Source organism: Hypomesus nipponensis, chromosome 23, assembly GCF_054491055.1.
Source record: "Hypomesus nipponensis isolate SF chromosome 23, ASM5449105v1, whole genome shotgun sequence".
Classification (NCBI taxonomy): Eukaryota; Metazoa; Chordata; class Actinopteri; order Osmeriformes; family Osmeridae; genus Hypomesus; species Hypomesus nipponensis.
In genome coordinates, this window is record NC_140383.1 from 6,906,134 (window position 1) to 6,920,269 (window position 14,136).

At 51.0% G+C, this 14,136-nt stretch overlaps 1 protein-coding gene across 2 annotated transcripts in view; it reads right to left on the reverse strand.

The window, feature by feature from the left end:
• Positions 1-14,136, reverse strand: part of raph1a (Ras association (RalGDS/AF-6) and pleckstrin homology domains 1a) — a 46,470-nt gene that overhangs the window by 14,330 nt on the left and 18,004 nt on the right. The window contains exons 3-8 of one of the 2 annotated variants that reach the window (XM_084689386.1): positions 7,273-7,392; positions 7,067-7,175; positions 6,797-6,936; positions 6,429-6,623; positions 5,969-6,298; positions 3,110-3,184 (exon numbers count right to left, since the gene is read on the reverse strand). In XM_084689386.1, coding sequence (XP_084545512.1) covers positions 3,110-3,184; positions 5,969-6,298; positions 6,429-6,623; positions 6,797-6,936; positions 7,067-7,175; positions 7,273-7,392 — 969 coding nt within the window. The remainder of the gene's footprint in view (positions 1-3,109; positions 3,185-5,968; positions 6,299-6,428; positions 6,624-6,796; positions 6,937-7,066; positions 7,176-7,272; positions 7,393-14,136) is intronic. The other variant, XM_084689387.1, reaches the window with a different exon arrangement.

The window sequence follows — 14,136 nt, forward strand, 5'->3', positions numbered from 1 at the left end:
AGGGAGGGATGGAGGGAGGGAGGGGCAATGATGCCAGTGCCAACACACACGATTAGGCTTTGAGCTCTCTTTCTCTCTCTCGGACTCGTGCACTCTATTGCTCTCTTTATCCGACTTTGTGTGCCTCCTCTCCATCCCTTTATGTGTTCTTCTAGCTCCTCTGTTCTTCTCTCTCTCTTTCTCTCTCTCTCTCTCTCTGAGCAAGTGTATTCTCCTTCTCCACTGAGAGTCCTCGGGCTACAGTGTGGGGGAGCATTCTATTGTAGCCAATTATCTGAATCATGGGCTTACAACAAACTCACACGCGCACACATACACCCAGAGGGTCCTAAAAAGGCACCAACAAAATGACAGAGCCACTGGATGGAGGAGGTGAAAGGGAAAGACTTAAGAAATCAAGCCTCTTATCAACACCCTTCATCAGTCACACACACACACACACTTTTGCCCATACCCCCCCAACAATCCATTCCTGGCCATCTGAAGATGACCCTTTCTGCCTGTGTGCCTTAGTGACGGCACAGCACAGCACAGCACAGCGCGTAAATACATCCAGGGACATGATTTGACAGGGCTTTTCTGTAAGTGCGTGTGTTTAATACTAGAGCCAACACGGTGGATTATAGGATAAATCACACCATTAAATTGCCCCTTAATCAACCCTTCTGACCCTCCTCCACCAAGCTGGGGCTGCGGCAGCAAGCTCCTTATGATTTCATTAAGATTAGCATCTCCATCCCACTTACTGGATATTCATGGGTGACCTAGATTGAGATGGTACTACTGAGATATAAAAAAAAAAAAATAATATATGCTGGCTAAACCACCAACCCCATCTTTTTTACTCTTTGATGTTGTGTGTTGTCTTCCCTCCTGGCTTGCTGTGGCATGGAGAATGTGATGTTCTGACTCATGCAGTGGGAGAACAGAAGAGGGACAGAGCCTACAGGAGCTGACTAACATAGCTGGTCTGAGTACTGGGTGTGTGTGCTACTTAGTATAGAGCCCAGGGTAAAACTGGCACAAAATAACTCTGACCAGGATCCACGCATGGGGAAATACACACACATGCCCGCACACACACCTGCACGCACCCACACACACTCACACACAGCTGTGTTCCTGCCCCAGAATCTTTTGTAAGATAATTACACATCGTCAGTCTAATTACGGCCTCCCAAGGGAATCTAAAAACCCTGTGTCCTGGTCTTGGAGATTTCAGTGTTCTGACAGAGTGAACTTGACACTCATGACAGTCAATTGCAATTCTTTAAGAAGCTGTCATGTGCATGTGTAGGTATGTGTTGAATAACATGTGGGTGTGTACAGTATGTGCGTGTCAATGAGTGTGCCTGTGTGTGTGTGTGTTTGTGTACAGGAGAAGCACCCCTCACCAGTAAAGAGGATTAAATCAGGAGACCCAGCCTGATCTGACAGCCTAGCCCAAACGATCCAATCAGATCAGCTGAGCCTATTAACCCCCTCTGAAGCGTGTGAATGCACACACATACACACACACACCAGCGTCAACAATGCACACAGATACATCAGCATCAACATCACACACAAACAGGCTGTAGGATTTCACTGACACCCCCCAGACTAGATTCAGAGCCTGGGTGATACAGTGAAAGGCTGATCACAGCGTACTCTACGATAAGCTGAAATATGCTGCGTTCAACCATTAAGAACCACTTGCTTCCTAAGAAGCTTTACCTAAATTCCTGAATTCCTGGAAATCTAATTCTTATGGATTAATGAAAAGAAACATGAATGTATATGTTCAGCGATGTGTGTGTGTGTGTGTGTGTGTGTGTGCTAGCATGTAAGTGTCAGCCTGTGCACTCCCACACTGCTCGACTCACACACACCAGCCTGTCAACACCAGCCTGTCACTAATCCTTAGCCTGACACCAGGCCCCTCACCTGGCCTGATCTTAGCTTTCCGTAGATCTCTCCACCACGTCCCAGAACGCAGGCCTCCTTGTCACACACCGTGTCAACCTCGCACAGCAGCTTTGACCTTGTCCTTCCCAATACCACCAGGCTGCTTCTCAGCCTTGTTACAGGAGCACACAGCCAGGCAGCTGAGCCAGGGTCTAAAGGGCATCTCACCATGACCACAATGTGGCCCGCTTTGATCATTTATTCATTTAACACTTGGACCTTTGTTTTTGGTTTTTTACTTTTTTTTCCCATTCCTGGTTGTTGAAGGGAGCCACCCGTCCAGACCAACCATGAACAGCAAGCTCTGGGAGATGACTGAGTTTGTGTGTGTGTGTGTGTGTGTGAGGGAGTTGACGAACACAGAAACACTGCCCGCTAAGTACCCGTCTAATCCACCTGTCCAAACCTCTCTGTGGGCTGCACATTCGACCCAGAACACCCATTCTGTAACCGATCCATTCACATTCTCATTCAGAGTTAGCTATGGTCAGACCAAACACACTCATGACCTGCAATGACATGTAAATATATCACACATGCCTTACTCTCTTCACATGCTTAGAAGGCTACATGTACGGCACAAGCAATCCATCACACACCCAACCACACATTCCATGAGTAAATGAATACGGAACACATAGAGCAAGGGGGGACTACACTGTGGTTTGGAGAGCAGGGAGCCGAGGCTGACTGGCTCTCTCATTGGTGGGGATCAAGAGACAGGTGCTTACTGCAGGGAGGGGGAGGGGGCAGGCAGGGCGAGAGGGAAGAGAGAGCATGCGACATGCAGAGGACAGGAAGCCATGCTTTCCGCAGCTTTCTTACCTCTTTATACACGACAAACACCCAGATAAAATGTAGCTAGCTACTACTGTCATTATCGACAGGATATGACCTCACAGGAGAAAGGCAGCAGTTCATTCCTTCTTGCACGGCAGGTGGGGGTTAATAGCCACGAAAAGCGGGGGGGCGTGAAATGGGTAAGTGTGTTCGACTTCATGCTGCACCGGCTGCCTTGAAGCTGAGAATGCCATTGGCTGCTTCAAGTCAGCCGGGCTGCTGGCGGCTGCAGGCGGCTGCAGGCGACGCCGGCGCTGCATGAAGTCAAACGCACTTATTGGCATGCAGGTGGGAGGGATGAGAAGCAAAGAGGAGGAGTCACCTTGGTCAGCAGGTGAGAAGGCTTTCCTGCTATGTTTTTCAGAATCAGGGAGGTTTCCCTGTCCAGATAGGAGTGCTTGGTGCGGAACGAAGAAAGAGAGAGTGTGTGTAAGAGTGACAGAGAGAGAAAGGGGGAGACAGAGAGAGACAGAGACAGAGACAGAGAGAGAGAGACAGAGAGAGAGAGAGAGAAGAACCATTAGTGAAATCTGTGAATAACTTGAGCATTTGATCTTTATTGCGTGGAAGCATGGTAGAGAATCAAAAGTGTGATTGTGTGAGGCACAAGCAGAACGTAATAGTGACAAGATAACTGACAAATACATTGTCAAAGTCCATTACAGAAGTTTGACTTGCTGTGGAGAGACATCTGGGTTAGACAAAAACAATCAAGCAGTGAGAACTGGATTCCTGATTTAAGATAAAGCCGTTTACCCCCTTTACCAAGGAAGCAGTGGACTGAGGAAGGCTATTAGGGTATACCCAAGACAGACAGACAGACAGACAGACAGACAGACAGACACTACTCCCCTGGGGCCGGGGGACCCAGACTACAGTTGCTCTATTAATAATGTTTGTGCTGCAAACACACTTACACACACTTACACCCACAGACATACACACAAAGCATAACAAAACAAAACGGAGCCAACCAAGTCAATTGTATAAATGTTGAGCCACCTCAGACAGACCATGTCCTACTTGTGTGTAACAGACAGCAGCCACAGACACATGACCTCTGCACCCTGTGTAACAGACAACAGCCACAGACACATGACCTCTGCACCCTGTGTAACAGACAGTCCCTACTGTCCTAGAAGTAGGCCACAGCATGTTCACATGTTAATCAAGCACACAGACAAGCTAGGGCACAGCCTGTGTTGGACAGTAGCAGAGATCCGACAGGACTGGAGAGACAGACCTTTAGGCTAGCAGAAGGCATGAAGTGTCCAGGGCTACTGTAACTGTAGACATGGCTGACAGACATCAACAGCAGAAGAGCCTGTGTGGATCTGTTTATCTGGCTGCGTTCCCTGCCAAAGGGATCAGGCTAGGCTGGTCTGGCCAAGAGGAGGGAGTGAGAGAGGCTGGATGGGTTTAATCAGCAACATTATGTTACTGCCAGCAGACAGCAGAGAGAGGTGGTGAGAGGTGGGGGTGAAGGGGAGAAAGCCATCCTGTTTCCTATATCCTGCACTCAATTTAAAAGTGTGGACATTTTGTTAGCAACATCAAGACATACGGATGAAGGTTTGGGTCTGAAAGCCAGGAACAGTAGCACAAAACCAGGATGGAATACAAGTAAAGTGACTGGTTTGACAAACAACATCGTTTGACCCAGCTAATGTCCCTCCACTGCTTCAGAACCACAACATGACATGACATCATGTCAGTAGAAGTTAGAAGAACTCTCTAGAAGGTTGCCTCTGTGGAGCGGAGGTTGCTGATGCACGCCCCGCTCCTCCATGTTGGGCTGTGCTTGACTGGCCAGGCGTGAGAGACACTGCTGCTGCAGGCTCCTCACTGACCTGAGACTGGAATACTCAACCTCTGTCTGTCTGTCTGTCTGTCTGTCTGTCTGTCTGTCTGTCTGTCTGTCTGTCTGTCTGTCTGACCGACCGACTGTCTGTCCATCCGTCTGTCTGTCTGTCTGTCTGTCTGACCGACCGACCGACTGTCTGTCCATCCGTCTGTCTGTCTGTCTGTCTGTCTACAGAAATAAGTTATAAACACCCACCACCTCTCTCTCTCTCTTTCTTTCTCAGCAGTGTGTGCACTACCTAAAACACATTACTGGATAGCATTTTGAGAAAACCTTTCTTTTAATATTGTAGATTAAATATAATATTTAATCTACAATACGGATGATAAAAATTATCCCTCTGGTCAATATATGGTCGAGTCTATCCAACAGTAATACTGTTAGATGTTGATCCCTGTTACAGTGAAGTAATCAAGTCTGGACAGCCAGAAAGCTGCTTTACATCTCTACGGTCAGACTCTCTGTCTGTGTGTCTGTCTGATACCATAAGTGTGTGTGTGTATTTCTGTCTGTCCTCCCCAGTGTGTGTGTCCGTCTGTCTTCCTGAGTGTTTCTATTTGTCTGACAGCATCAAGTCAGAGTCTCTGACCCCATCATTAATCTCCACATCTGCTGTCGTCCACACTACTCTGTCCATCCATCCTTCACTGTTTCTCTCCCTCCCTCTCTTCCTCTCTCTTTGTTTCTTTCTTTCTTTCTGTATTCAGAAGAGAAAAAATGCGAGGGAGCTGACAAGCTGGGATCAATGTGTCTATATATACAGATCCAACCGAGCAGGAAGGAAGGAGGGAGGGAGGGAGGGAGGGAGGGAGGGAGGGAGGGAGGGAGGGAGGGAGGGAGGGAGGGAGGGAGGGAGGGAGGGAGGGAGGGAGGGAAGTAGAAAAAAGAGAAAGAATAAACATTAGTGAAATCTGGGAATCATTTGAGCATCCCTCTCCCAGAGGTGAGAGAGCGAATTAGAGAACGAGAGAGAGAGAGAGGCTGGTGACTAACTTGTGCTGCAGAGGAGCCATGTTAATGAGCCATGCATGCCAACAGGGCTTTAGGCTTGGGGACTACACTCAAATCTTTATCCTCACTTGATTCCCCCCCCCCCCTCCCCCTCCCTCCCTCCCCCCCTCCCTCCCCCTCTCCTTCAGCTTCAAGAGGAGCGGGGAAGAGCACTGCTTCAAATGGATGACTCAGCTCTACTCCGCCGCTTCAAAAACAATCCATCCCGAGATCGTGCTCCAGTTCATCGCCAATAAAGAGGAGAAAAACAGTGGCTGAAGCCCCAGCTGTTAGGGGGGGTCACAGACAACCAAGGTGGGAGTGTACCTCGGAGCTGGCCTGGCCCTGATTGGTCCCCTGCGGCGGCGGGGGTGTGGCGGAGGTCTGTTGCGGCTCGTCCTGGTCCGCCGGCCGCAGCACGCTGTCCAGGGAGTCCATGCTGGAGGCGGAGGCGGAGTTGATGGAGGAGCGCGAGGAGTGGACGATGGAGCGCGCCTCGTGCTCGCTCACCGTGCCCACCGAGCCCGTCCGCCGGTGGTGCCGGTGCGAGGAGGCGGGCCGCCGCATGGTGGACGAGTAGGACGAGGAGGAGGAGGAGGCGGAGCCCACGGAGTGGGAGGAGCTCTGGCGCGCCGCCTCGTCCATGCTGAGGGAGGCCTGGAGAAGCAGAGGCGTACCGCACCGTGAGACAGGCTTCATATACGCATACTGGCTAGTCTCTGTCTAATGGATTGACACGCGTTGCAGTAAACGCAAAAAGGGACGAGGTACTGGTCGTCTCTCCCACCTGCTCCAGCTGAGCTGTGATGTCATCCAGGGAGAAGTTAGAGGCCAGAGGGGTTCGGCTGTGGAGGCTGCCCCCCCTGACAGTGGAGGCCGGTGAGGCCCGGGTGCTGCTGCTTGTGCTGCCCCCACTGCTGCCCCCGCTGCCCCCTGCATGCTTGGCACTGCTACTACGTCCTGCCGGGGGCTTCTGGCGCACCTGCACACACTGCCAGGATGAGCCACATACAGGGCGCGTGTGCGTGTGCATGTCTGTACGCGTCTGTGTGTGTCTGTACATACGTGTGCAGAGTTTGGGGTGTTTTCCGCGTATATGTGTGTAAGTGTGTGTTCCATGTGGGTGGTTATGCGTGTGCAGTCTCCAGAGCTTACCTTGGGCTCCCCGGGCACGCCCAGCCTGGTCATGCCAGTGTTGTTGGGCTTGCCGATGGTGCTGAGCTCCTGCTCTATGGAGCACAGGTCTGCCATCAAGGCATCCAGGTCCACTGAGTCACCACCCTGGTTTAGAGCTTCTGGACCACGACAACACACACACACACACACGTCAGTCTGGGACTGTAAGAGAAAAGCTGGCTCGCACCACACAGCTGACGGCGTGTGGTGAGAAGGCAGGGGGAGAGTTGATGCGTGTCTGGTCCTCACCGTTGATGTTGTAGATGGAGAAGCGGTAGGAGAAGTTGGCCATGTTGGTCTCCTGCCTCAGAGGAGCCTTCTGGCTCTTTGGAGGCTCGGGCTTCCCATCGTCCAGACTCTACAGGGACACAGCATGCACACGGGCTTGGGTTACATATCCTGTTTCTGCATGTGTGTGAAAGTGTGTGTGTGAGTGTGTGTGTGTGTGTGCTCACCTGTGTAAGTTTGTCTAGCTCTCCCAGCCAGGCTCCAAACATCTGGTCCAGGTCCTGGTCCTCCTTATCACTGTCCTCTTCTGCAGCATGGTCCAGTTCCTCATCTGATAGCTGATCCATCTGCACCACGCCACACAACACACACACACACACACACATTTAGTAAACACAGTAAAACCTTACATTGAAAAGAAGTAACCAGAAGTCCACTGTCATATCGAGTAGACAGGAGGAACAGCTAGCGTGTCACTTCCTCTCATTCTGGCCCACACGGCACAGCACGGCACCCCAGATTGCCATGGTAACTCGGGGGTCGTCTGTGGGACAAATCCATCTGGCCCGCGTACACCTGGCCTCACCTGAGGCTTTGAAGTTGACCATCAGAGGCTCAGCACCTGTCTGAGTATCCCTTCCAGACTCTTCTCTCATGACCCACCTCCTCCCACCTCCTCCGGGCAAAGATCACATTTCCCCCACAGTGATAAATGTGCAGCACGAGAGAGAAAGTCTTCCATATGTGACTGCGGACACATTCTACTGGCATGGTCCAAGCATCTGCTCCGGTGAGTGGTGATGAATTATTGCCCCCTAGTGGACATCTCCGTAGCCTGCACGCGCACGTAGTCTGTCCCCTCGTCAAGTCTCTGCCGTGCAGAAATGAAAAGGAGGCCTGCTGTCATGGCCTGAGTTATGGACTGATTATGCAACATCCGTGGAACAAGTCAACACACTCTTTAAGTCTTCTGCAGAGTGCCTGAATGATTCATGTCCAGGATCATCACATTCCTGAGGAGCAAAACAAACAGCCAGGGCTCCACCAACATATGTACCGCCAAATGAAGAGCAGATACCACAACAAGAAAGCACAACACAGATCCAGACGACTGAATCACCGTCAACCTCCTCCTCTGACATTAATAAAGCTCCACATGATTTTCAGGCCCCTAAACAGGAAGTCCGACTGTACACTTCATGAAAGACTGCTGATGAACGAGCTCATGACTGACTCAAACAAAACAGCCACAACCGTCCCCTCGAAACTTGTACACGTTGGCCAGCCCGCATAAGTAATCCTCTTAAAATTCCTTTAAAAACGAATACAGGCCAGAGAGGTGAGAGGGGGAGGGGGGTCGCCCCCACTCCCTCCCGATGGGGGTGTTATGGAGGGGATGTACCAGGCTGTGAGGCCCCTCGGTGTGGAGGTGGTGGAGGGAGCAGGGGTGGCTCCAAGAGCTGGATGAGTCCTGGTCTGTAGGAGCCAGCATGGGCGTCCATCTATGAGGGCTGTATCTGGAGATGCAGGCAGATCCCAACGAGGACTGGGACAAGGGCAGATGTCCCAGTTGCTGATTGACTCAACACTCATCAGTCATAGGCTGCTGAGGTCAGGCTCTTCACACACACGCTCATCAACTTACAGACTGCACAACTTACGGAGGGATTGAACAAATCTAGGCCTGGACAGTTTTGCGAGATCAGGAAATTAGAAGGCAAGGCTATCAGCACAAACAAACAAATCCTCAGCCCAAGCCCAGACTTCAGCCTGAGCCACAGAATCAGCGCCGGTCCTAGCCCCCCTCCAAACCCCATGCTCCTCACCAGTCCTCCCCTTCCCCCTAGTCCAAGCCCCAAACCCATCGTCCTCTTGTCCCGTCCCATGGCCCTCTCCAAGCGCAAGCCCCAGCCTCAACCCGGCCTCAGCCTCTAATCACAGGCCTGCCAGCCACATGGAGCTAAATGTAGCGCTGCTCCTTGAAACTGGGCTCTGTAATCTCTGGCTGCTGGCTTCTTTTGACTCTCTAGGGAGGGGACAACTACACCAGGGCTGTCCAGGAATAGGCCACCCTGGCCCACGGAGGAGAGAGGAGCAACAGGGATGGAGCTGGGATGGTGGTGGGGATCTTGAGGCTTTACAGTCGTGGCTGCTATCTGTCTCCTGGGGAAACACAGACCCATGTCCACATTGGATGCCGGGTCTGGTGTTCAGCAGAGCTGAACCAGCAAATCGGCCATGACAGGAGTGTATATGCAGGCGACCAAACAATCATCAGTCTGCTGTCACACAGACACACGCCTGCTGTCCTGCAACTTGCCTGCAAGCCTCTGCCTACAAACAGGCTATCATTCTTCCCCTTTCCACTCCCTCTCCACCCATCCACCCCCTCTCCCTACCTGGCGCACATTAGCGCTCTCTGAACGTTGCACAACGTTGAATAATGTTGAACGCAGCCCTGCAGTAGCTTATCCACCGTGTCGGGACTACCAAGTTGAATGTAGGCCAAAGACAGCAAACATCAGACCACATCAGATGACAATCTGGAGAGGACATCCAAACAACAACATTCCTTATGGAGAGAGAAAGAGAGGGAACACATAAACAGTGTGTGAACGTGTATGTGTGTGATCTCTTTCTGTGTTATGATTATCCTAGCAGACAGTTCTGCTCCACTAAACCCGCTGGTACAGAGTCATTCGAGGGGAGGTCATGAAGACAGATTTAGCCTCGACCCACTGCTGTTTACAGAGTACTGAAGTCAGAGCGCGGGCTCCGAAACACAGGGGAGTTAGACCATGCAGGGAAAACAAACATCTCACCGCTCCTCAGCACCCACAGTAGTGTGTCCAGGAGCAAGGGCATTAGGGAGGAGCAGGATGAAGAGGAGGAGGAACAGGAATGTCCAGGACTTATTGGATTCCTTATCTCCATAGCGGTGCTATGCTTGAGGAACAGCCTCCCCCAAAGGCGGTTCCTCAAGCATGGCCAGAGAAACGACAGAGCCTTTGTGGAATAACGTCCCGATTAAGATTTGAACATAATCACTGCTCTGGTTTGGGAAAAACAGGTTCACCCTAAGGTTTCACTGACGCTGCGTCCTGCTTGAACACAGCACAGAACATCCCGCTGGAATCCAGAAGGCTCACCAGCTGAAGCAGCATGGAGGGCGGAGGAGGAGGGAGCAGGCCCTGAGCTGACCCCAGAGGTCAAAGACATTCCACCGGGCGAGGGAGAACGTTGGCATGTCCTCAGGACTGCCATCGCTGGGATGAGCAGTACACATGTTCTACTGCCCCTCTGGTGCCCTGTGGTGCCCTCTACTGCCACTTGGGAGTGACCCCACCCCAAATAGAGCAGAGGGTCAGTGACTGGGTCAGCTCCCAGGGTCCCCAGCTCCAAAGAGCTGTGACATATGACCTAAAGGTTAGGGGTCAGGGGTCAGGGCACGGGAAGGGACAGACTGATTCCTTGTGGAAGGCAGTGTACGGTACATGACTAGAAAACACGTTCTCATACTACATCTGAGCTTTCATGACAACACAGTTCTCTGCGAGCCTGTCAACAGTCTAGGTGGTGAAATGATTGATCTCCCTTTCAGATAAACGATCAGGTGAAACCAGTGTTTAATGTGGGAGAAGATTACGGGGTGTCAATCTGTCTGACTGCAGAAGAGCAGAAAGCAAGCTGGTCTCTGCTCTGACATTCCTCAACAACAAGAACCTCCCTTGAGGCAACAGCTGCACAACCCAAATTAAAATGATCCTGTAACTCAAGTCACGTGTGTGTGTGTGTGTGTCTTGGGTGGGACTACTCCCTGTTCCCACGCCTATATTGGAATAGGACTCAAGATAGGCCTAGGCCACTCCTCTAAACCAACTCCCATACATATAGTACAGATGTGCTGACCCACACACAACACAACACACACACCGGGAACGTTCTACCACAAGTCTGCAGAAGAGACTACCAGGGGAAGGAACAGCTCCAAACCAGATCCAGACAAATTCACTCTCTCTCCTCTCTTTTTCTCTCTTTCTTGTATTTTTTTTATTTCCCTCTCCTCAGAAGAGGAAAAATAAATGGGTGTTGATGTTCTGAGACGAAGGATGAGCCACAGAAACCATGGAGGAGGGAAGAGAATGTGAGAGTGAATCCAGCCTCTCCAACTCAATGATACAGAATGTACCGTACGCACACACTCACACACACACACACACACACAAACACACGCACACACACGAGCACGACTGCGTACATAAACAAACACACACTTTGACTATGCAAGTGAAAGCCAGCTGGACACAACCTTGTAGTGACCTTGTGGGTCCTGAGGATCTCTTCCTCATTCTCCCTCTCTGAGATCAGTCAGGCCTTGATACTGACTGGCCCAGGAGACAGAAAGGGGGGTGGGGTGCAGAGAGAGTAGGAGGACAACATCTATTATGAAAGCACACACACGGTTTACAACACCCAGACAGGCCTGCACACTAACTACAACACTCGTCTTAAGACCGACACACACACACACACACACAGTAGCACCTCACTACGTCAATGAGATAATGAGATACCTACACAAGGATCTCCCTCCACAGCAGCAGTCACTTTACTGCTCTCTGAATCTTCCTGTGTGATCTTTGCAGCCACAGTGCCAGAGTCACATGTGGCTCTAGGACACACATACAGTTATAAAAGAGAGCAACGACTAAAATAGCAGAAGAAACTTCAGATAGGCTGGAGTCAGAGAGAAAGAGAACCCAGTGACCGCGTTCGAAGGGGGAGACCGCATAGATGAGGACTCCCAGCACAGTAGCGAACGGTTAGTGAGCGCTACATTTCAAGCTAACAACATGGATGGGGAGCTTCTGTCTATTAACTATGAACTGGAAAGATAGAGAGATAGATAAATAGATAGAGAAAAAGAGAGAGAGAGAGAGGACGATCCAGGCAGGCAGCATATGGTAAACACTGAGAACTACTGTAGCAGAACAGAGCAGAGAGTTGGCCAGACTCCAGCTCAACATCTGACTCTGCACGGGAAATGTTTGCTACATCTGCAAGCAGGAAAGAACATGGCAGCACAGACAGACAGACAGACAGACGGACAGGCTGACAGACAGACAGACAGACAGACAGACAGACAGACAGACAGACAGACAGGCAGGCAGGCAGGCAGGCAGGCAGGCAGGCAAGAGACAGATTATAAGAGGGTATCGATAGAACAGAATAGTAGAGAAGCTGCCTGTTTGGTGTGTGGTGGTGGTGCTCTCTGTAGGGTCAGTCAGGAGACAGAGTGCTGAGTGGGCAGGGGCAGGCAGCCTCTTGCTGAACAGCACATCACTTGTTTTTCAGGGACAATTATCTGCTTAGCCTGCCCCTCCCTCCCTGTGAGTCAGAGCCGAGCAGATGAAGCACCAGAGGGGAACTGTGGTTGGAGAGCAAGCCGTGCGAAAACCACTGGAGAGTCAACGCTGGCCAAGAGAAGACCCGAGGCTTCTAAGTGGAAGACGCAAGTGAACTCTTGTGAATGTCCTTCAGATTTTGAGGAGAACATTGTAATGGTGGGTTTACACGCCGATAAAGCAGACGGGGCCCGTTTCTGTTCTTGGTTTCCTATGTTGCTCCCTTCACTCCCCTCTCCACCCACTCACACGAAGGTCTTGTGTTCAGGGCTGTACTACCGCAGTAGGAACATAACCACTGGCACCAGGCGTCTTTGTAGTCGACACTAGCATATTGGAGTCCTCAGTTGGGGAAAACAAAGGGCATGTTTATGAATGCCGAGGAACTTGTTGGCTGGCAGTAAGTGTGCCTAGTCACGACAGGGACTGCTCTGCCGATGGAGAGAGGCAGTGGGAGGGTTTGGATGTGAGACATGGGAATGTATCACGATAATATGTGACCGTTTGGGGCACAATAACTGTGAAAGAATGTTTTCATATGAGATGTTAGGCTATGTTTAGGTTGAGTGGTCTTTAACACAGAACTTGAATGGGTTCTGGAATTCCTCAGCTTTCCCGGTCAATTACTGTATATTCAACACCGCCAACGATGAATGCAGCCTAACTTTTACATTTGGAACAGTCTTGCCAAAACAGCTGAGCATTCAGGTCGTTGACATAATCACTGTCTCTCTGTCTCTCCCTCCGTCACCCGCCCCTCAGTTGACGTCACAAACACACGCGGTTGTTCGCACAAGCACACACGTGCGTACACGCTCACACACACACCTGCAACCTCGCAACCTCACCTTAGCTCCAGTCCATTTACGGGAGTTGCTGACAAAGTATAAGAGAGGGAGGAGGAGGGTGTGAGATATGGGAAGCCCGAGGGCTCAGTGTCAAATGGCACCTGTCCCACCTGCACCCTGTACCTCTCCTGAACCTGACCACACCTAGCTGCTCCACCATCCCACCTGCAACTTGCTTCTCTAGTCCTGCCCTAGTAGTAGTTCTGCTTCAGTACTGCCCTAGTACTGCTCTAGTCCTGGTCAAGTACTGTTCTAGTACAGAGCCCTATAGTACTGCTCTGGGGCTGCTCTGGGACCTCTTCTTACGGCGCCAGCCCCTCTGCCGGAGTTTTGGTTAGGTGGATTAGTGGTGGGGCTTGGTTAGTTGGAACTATCCTGTGCCAGGCCAGTCCTGCTTCCTCCATAGTCATGCAGGATCTGCGGTTGGGTTCTTATAAGGCCCTCTCTGTCTCCCAGTCATCTCACCAGGTCTATATGGAGGCTTTTGATGATGAGTCCAGGTTTCCACACTCCAGTTGGGTGTGACACACACACACCCACACACACACCCAGAGTCTCCCTCCACTGTTAATTTCCTCTTCCAAATAAGCATGTGAGTTCATAATGGCTGGAGTGTTATTATTCCGCGTCAGTTTTGCCGTTGAGCTGCAGCCTCCAGTTTCCATGTCTCCACCTTCCTAGGTAAACAGTCTGGCTGAAGGGGGGAATCTCAGAGGTCTCTCCTGGTCTCCTCTCCTCCTCTGCCTTTCCTAAAACACATGGGAGGAGACAGTCTGAAGTTCCCCTCAGACCTTCTCTAATCTGCTCTGATGTGAAGATACTATAAACAAAGACAAAG